Below are 7,219 nucleotides of genomic sequence, written 5' to 3'. Positions count from 1 at the left end.
GCCTCATTCAGTAAATCAGCTCAGCTGCTTTATGTGTACAGTATAAGTTGAGAAATGTATAGTTTTGTCGTTCACAGAGATCTTTTGTCTTTTCAGTTAATTTTGTTCTTGTTTTTTGTTCAATTGGGTTTGAATTGCAAAGAAGGATGCATTTATTTATGTATTTTGATGTGGCCTGCGGGACTCTTCAAACAGTACAGTAAATTAGCTTCAATGACAGTAATGCCTTGGTTAGCATCATTAATCCTTCCCAGAAGGTCCAACTCAAACCAAAATGGATTCTAACCAAGGCAAGTTTTCTCATAGAGAATAATGTTAATCCAAGTCCAGACACCCAATTTTAACATAAAATGTATAGACAGTAATTTTAGTTTTACATGCTGAAAATTATGCAAAAATAATTCCAAATGAATTTTGAATGAATGAATTAATATGGTTTCTGTAGGAGGACAAACATGACACAACAATTCCTAACGTTTTCCAATGCTGTAAAAATGTGTAGAGTAAATCTTACATTTCAACATTTCTGTCAACGAAGATTTACGTCATAGCCTGCGACACACGTTTGTATCAGCAGGGCGGGGTGTTAGGCAGGTGGCTGTTTGATGCGCCATGGATCCCAAAGGAAAAAAGAGAAAAGTAACTGAGGAGAAAAGAGGATTAAACGTTTCTTGGACCGAAACATTTGCATTAATTGCATTCATCTTACATGGCCGACGTTGAGGAGCAGACCAGTCATGTCCGAAAGCAGAAGTCACATTAAACGGGTAAGAACACAATCCTGTCATTGGCATATGTTTTTTTATATAGGCATATATTTAGTAACAAAGTAGCTGTTTATAAAGTGATTTCTGCTTTTCGTCTGTATATATTTAGAATGACACTGCGTTTTTTTTTTATTGCGTTTTGTTGCTCGGGTTCGAGTGTTACAGGCATTTGACTTGGACAGCGATGTGGGGTGAACTTGCATGACCTTTGAACCAGGAAGTTCGTCCGGTATGAAATGCCATGGGGGCTGGAATGTTTTTTGCTGTTTGTTTGTTTTTAAATATATATTTTATTACAAACTTCCATTGTACAAAACAGTTTAAGCAGAATTACAGGAACCCCCTGGAATGTTAACATAAAGGCTGGGGCACACCCCATTTAATCATGAAGGCTCGTTATGTATTTGTTGCCAGCTTAGTCATTTTGATAGTAGGCTAATATAGCTAATATAGATACATACAGCATGTGCTGTCTTCATTATAAGGCTTTACATTTTTTGCAGCTCCAGTTTTTTGTTTTTTTGGTCCGATATGGCTCTTTCAACATTTTGGGTTGCCGACCCCTGGGCTCAGTGCTACGTGTTGTGTCATTTCATGTTAGCACCGCGATTATAATGGTCTGTCTAATGGTTGCACAAAACTTAAAACACAAACAAACCTCAAGCTGTTTGTGTCAGTCTCCATTGTGTGTAGTCAGCATCAGGTATTTAACTCTAGAGCAGGGGTGGGCAAACTACGGCCCGGGGGCCACATGCGGCCCACTAAGCGATTGAATCCGGCCCGCCTGTTGCTTTTTAAGTATTTCAAATTTTAACATACAATCTGGCAACATAACTTGCAAGTCGGACGTCTTATTTAGTAAAAAAAAAAACAAAAAAAAATTACAAATTAAATGAAAATAAATAACAAGAAAAATATATATATTAACAATATATATATAAATAAATGTATGATATATTAAATGACTGATGTTTAAAGTGCTCCTGAAAAAGTTTTACAGATAAAATTAGACCAAAAAAATCTAGAAAAATTATAAGTATAAAATAGTGTGTATGTTAAATATATGTTATGGCCCCCCCGGACAATTTTGTTAACTCAGTGCGGCCCACCAGTCAAAATATTTGCCCACCCCTGCTCTAGAGGCTGCATCTTAGCCCTGATGTAGGGTTACTGCATTAACCAGGAGAGAGAGAGAGAGAGAGAGAGAGAGAGAGGGAGGGAGAGAGAGAGGGAGAGAGGGGTGGAGCAGCAAAGCAAACTTGGCTGCACACAGTGGCGGACGCATACCACAAATAGCTTTTGACCTGTCAAAGAAAACAGCTGACTGCAGACATCTGAGGACAGCCGGCATCATTTCCGACAAAGTAAGATGCCTTTTTTTCCATTGAATACATATAATTAATAGTGATACTATATCTGGAGTTTATTACTCCCCCTACAACGGTATAGTACCACATCTTAAAGATATGTATTTTAGGTTTTATGTATGTTTTTATGTATGTTATGTATATGGATATCACTGTGATGTCTGTCTGTCACAAACACCAGTGGACTGCAATGCAAATAACTGTGTTATGATTTGGTGTATGGGACACTTGATGAACCTAACTTTAATACTTAAAAAAATATATATATATATACAGTATATAAACTTGGCGGCACGGCGGTCTAGTGGTTAGTGCGCAGACCTCACAGCTAGGAGAACAGGGTTCAATTCCACCCTCGGGCATCTCTGTGTGGAGTTTGCATGTTCTCCCCGTGCACGCGTGGGTTTTCTCCGGGTACTCCGGTTTCCTCCCACATTCCAAAAACATGCTAGGTTAATTGGCGACTCCAAATTGTCCATAGGTATGAATGTGAGTGTGAATGGTTGTTTGTCTATATGTGCCCTGTGATTGGCTGGCGATCAGTCCAGGGTGTACCCCGCCTCTCGCCCGAATACAGCTGGGGAAAAAGCGGTAGAAAATGAATGAATGAGTATATAAACTTTGGGCGATGCGTGGTATCTTGGATAAAACCCAAAATGCAGTTCATGAGTTCAGAGTCCAACCATGAATGTCAACACACAGGGACAGGTAAAAACAGGACAAATAAGTTTGGGTGATTTAAGAGCCTCGAGACCGCAAAAACATTGCCATTAAACACAAATGGTGCAGCCTGAGAGAAGAACGGTCCAAGATGGCAAGACAACACGCATCAAGAAAGACTGTGTCCTCCTCCTTCTGCAGTGCTTTCAGGTGTATCTCTTGGCATCGCCCTTTGACCTCACTCAGGTGGTCTGGACAGAAAAAAAAGTGGTAAAACAAGACCGGCAATGTAATACAAACATGAAAAAAAAACATTAGGGTGGTCAAATGTTTTAAAATCAGTTTTCCACTCAATCATGTTTAACTATGTAAAATCTGCCTATTTTTTACTATATAGTATGAACAAAAAGATAAATAATCAAATAGCCTTAAAAGCCTGAAATAGTACTTCCGTAGTAAGAATTAAGTTAGTGAGTGAGAAGAATATCTACTTATTGTTTTCCTGTATGTGCTTAATTATAGTGATTGTAGTGAGTGTCCTTGAATACATCTCGCGGCCATCTGGCGGCAATGAGGAAGTTGGGACCATAGGTGTGTTTCGTGAGGTGGAGATACAAATACAGTATGGTTTAGGAATCAACTTGGCAATTTTGTCTCTACATCTGGCAACATCCCAAACCCCCTTGATGACATATTATGTCAAAAGCGACTAGTGACAAATCTAGCGACTTTTCTGGGGTCATAAGTGAGTTTGTTGGGATTTGGGGACACATGTATTTTATGTTCTCACTGAGGAACAGCGGGTGCTGTTGACAGTCACAAGCCGGCAGGAACCAGTCAGCTACGGGGTTAGGTTTTTTCCCTACAGCATCATATTCACATAATATGCAAAATATGTATTTAATGAGGTAGTCATCTAGCAACTTGTAGGACAGCCAATAGCTACTTTTTTTACTGAAAAGTTGGCAACAGTGGTTGGAGTAGCGCTGTCGTTGATGTGTTCAGGTTAGATTACATTTCTAAAAGGGCGTCAGACTTGTGGGGACACAACAGCTATGGCTTGACATGAATAAAAAAATTAATTGTAAAAAAATGCATAATTCATGAAATGAATTAGTTACTGCCATTAACACACAACAGTTTAGATATAATTCATTAAACCCGGAATGTGTTTATTCAGGTAATATTTGTATAAGGTTTAAATGGCAAACGAAAATATATTCAGTAACCAGATGAATGCATCTATTTGCTGAGATAATATAATATGACAAATATAACAGTGTTATTTTATTGGATCAGTGTTTGTGTAATAAATGATGTCAAACATTGCCTTAGGACACTCTTCCTGAAAGATGACTACAGCTGCCAGCTCCCACTTGAACAAGACTGTACGCCAGCAGTACATGATCCTTCCGCAGGGGGGTAAATGTCAGGTGACTTACATCTGGATCGACTTTAATGGACAGGACCTGCACAGCAAAACCCGGACCCTGGAAACGGAACCAAAAAGTGCTGACGGTAAAGTCCTGTTTTTATAATGGATTATATGATATGGACGCTAGAATACATTATTTGTAAATACATATTACGAAACACTGATTTTCAGATCTGCTGTGGTGCAAGTTTGGTGAAATATGTTTCAAATCGGGCAGCACATTGGTGCGTGAGGTTGGCTAGTCGGCCTCAAAGTCAGTAGGTTACTCAAAACATGGATGGGACATCAGTGTGTATGAGATACAGTCCAAAAATAGATCTTAGTTTACTATTCGGCAGACAGCTGAGCGTGATGACCTCCAAATCATCTTCATTTTTGTTTTCTCATGTACAATTCTCCAAATAGAAATTCCTGAATGGAGCTTTTGTGAGATATGCAGACTGCAGCAGGACCAACCCTTCTACAGAGAAATGTTCCTCATACCGGTACGCATGTTCCGAGATCCATTTACCCTTGACCCAAACAAGCTGGTTCTCTGTGAAGTTCTCAAGAGCAACCGCCTTCCTTCAGGTACCTTCTCCACTTTGTTGTTTGGCTGTGTGATTCCCCAGAATGCAATCTGCACGCGTTTCGTTCTGTACAGAAGCAAACCAGCGAATGAGCTGCAAGAAAGTGATGGACTTGGTCAAAGAGCACCAGATCTGGTTTGGCATGGAACAGGAATACACACTCTTGGGAATGGATGGACACCCGTTTGGTTGGCCTCAATGGGGATTCCCAGCACCACAAGGTATGACAACATACACAAACACACGCTTGCCGGTATGTTTCTGCTCTTCTTTGCAAAAATTCACCATTTGTCAGATTGCAAGGGCATTCTGAAGTCTCCTTGAGATCATCCCAAAGATTTGATAGATTTAATAGAACTCTTAATAGAGGTTCTTTGACCAAAGCGAACCGCTATTTCAGGGGTGTGTAGCGCCACATACTGGTAAATGAAAGGATGCAAGGGGTTCTGTTTATTATAACTTTATTCCCATACTATTCTGACTTGATTCCTATAATACTATAACTTTTTTTCCCAACCTATTTCCCCAAAATTGCCACTTTGTTTTGTGTACAAAAATAAATTATTGAAAATGTCTCATAACTTTTGACTTTTTTCCCATAATATTTTTACTTAACTCTCACAGCATGACACATTTTCTGTAAAAACACTCCTAGTTTTCTTGTTATATTTCGAGAATGTGTCACTGGTCAAAAAAAAATTCTTAATGAAGAAATGTTTTTTTTGTTCTTTTTTTTAGCAAGAAGCGTAATTCTTTGATTTTTTTTTCTGTCATTGATATTCATTCATTCATTTTCTACCGCTTTTTCCTCACGAGGGTCGCAGGGGGTGCTGGAGCCTATCCCAGCTGTCTTGGGGCGAGAGGCGGGGTACATCCTGGACTGGTGGCCAGCCAATCACAGGACATATATAGACAAACAACCATTCACACTCACATTCAAACCTATGGACAATTTGGCCAATTAACCTAGCATGTTTTTGGAATGTGGGAGGAAACCGTAGTACCTGGAGAAAACCCACGCATGCACAGGGAGAACATGCAAACTCCACACAGAGATGGCCAAGGGTGGAATTGAACCCTGGTCTCCTAGCTGTGAGGTCTGCTCGCTAACCACTCGACCGCCGTGCCGCCCTCATTGATATTAAACACAGAAAGAAAGATTATTGAAATGATGTGTGACACCCATTTACTTAAAACGAACTATTGCACTAATACATTAAACCTTCCTCCTGACTTCTTTAAGGCCCCTACCACTGCGGAGTGGGAGCAGACAAAGCTGTCGGACGGGACATTGTGGATTGCCACTACAAGGCATGCCTCTACGCCGGGATCAGACTCTATGGAGCCAATGCTGAAGCGATGCAATCCCAAGTAAATGTGGAGAAATATTCATTGGTTGAGCTTGATGTCGTTATTCATTCATTATTACAGTCCTTGACTTTGTGTGTTAGCACCTCTGCTAATACAATAGTACTTTCCATATAAAAACTAATCACTTACAATTTAAAGCAAAGAAAGGTAATCAACAAGATGATGCAATGATGATAAAGTTTGTTGTATGTCACTTAGTGGGAGTTCCAGGTGGGTCCCTGCGAGGGTATTGAGATGGGAGATCAACTGTGGGTTGCACGCTTCCTGTTGCACCGTGTGTGTGAAGACTTTGGGGTCCTTGCCACACTAGACCCCAAACCAATGAAAGGAAACTGGAACGGTGCTGGCGGACACATAAATGTCAGCACCAAGCAGATGAGAGAAGAAGGAGGACTGCGGTGAGTTAATTCTCCACAAAGTTATTAAGTTATTAAGTTGAACTGATGCTTTCAGTCATGGTACTTTTGGCATTTATTTGGACACATACTATAATGTACAGTGGTGTGAAAAAGTGTTTGCGCCCTTACTGCTTTCTTTTTTTTTCATGTTAATTAAACATGCAAATTAAAAATGTGTGTCCTAAAAGTAACACCACATTTCAGAATAAAAACACAATAGCAACAGTAAATATGGTGGTGGTAGTGTGATGGTCTGGAAGACTTGTTGTGATAAACGGAACCATGGATTTAGCAACCTACCCAACAAATCCTGAAGGATAACCAAATTGGGTTCTTCAACAGGACAATGACACACCAGCACGTCGACCTACTGAAGAAAAACTGAATAGAGACTTTGGAGAGGCTAAGTCCAAGTCCTGACCCGAATTTTATTGAAATACTGAGACTTGACCTTAAAACGGCACTTGGATAAACCCTCCAATGTAGCTGAATTACAACAATTCTGCAAAGATGAGTGGGTCAAATTTTTTTCTGTAAGAGGCTGATTGCAAGTTATCGCAAACGCTTGATTGCAGTTGTTGCTACAGGGTGGAATCACTTTTTTCACACCACTGAATTTTTTTTCATAACAATACAGTATCTCAGTGGGCGA

General features: G+C 39.9%; 1 protein-coding gene across 2 annotated transcripts in view; it reads left to right on the top strand.

Moving 5' to 3' along the window:
- Positions 1-1,980: 1,980 nt before the first annotated feature.
- LOC131102859 (glutamine synthetase-like) overlaps positions 1,981-7,219 on the top strand; it is a 19,037-nt gene continuing 13,798 nt past the window's right edge. For both annotated transcript variants that reach the window (XM_058048543.2, XM_058048488.2), the window contains exons 1-6: positions 1,981-2,131; positions 4,130-4,312; positions 4,635-4,799; positions 4,873-5,019; positions 6,042-6,169; positions 6,368-6,567. In XM_058048543.2, the coding sequence (XP_057904526.2) occupies positions 4,147-4,312; positions 4,635-4,799; positions 4,873-5,019; positions 6,042-6,169; positions 6,368-6,567 (806 nt within the window). In that variant the 5' untranslated portion in view covers positions 1,981-2,131; positions 4,130-4,146. The remainder of the gene's footprint in view (positions 2,132-4,129; positions 4,313-4,634; positions 4,800-4,872; positions 5,020-6,041; positions 6,170-6,367; positions 6,568-7,219) is intronic.

The sequence above is a fragment of the Doryrhamphus excisus genome, linkage group LG10 (assembly GCF_037039965.1).
Source record: "Doryrhamphus excisus strain RoL-2023G ecotype Guam linkage group LG10, RoL_Dexc_Guam_v1.1, whole genome shotgun sequence".
NCBI lineage: Eukaryota > Metazoa > Chordata > Actinopteri > Syngnathiformes > Syngnathidae > Doryrhamphus > Doryrhamphus excisus.
This window is presented reverse-complemented; position numbering and strand designations above follow the sequence as displayed.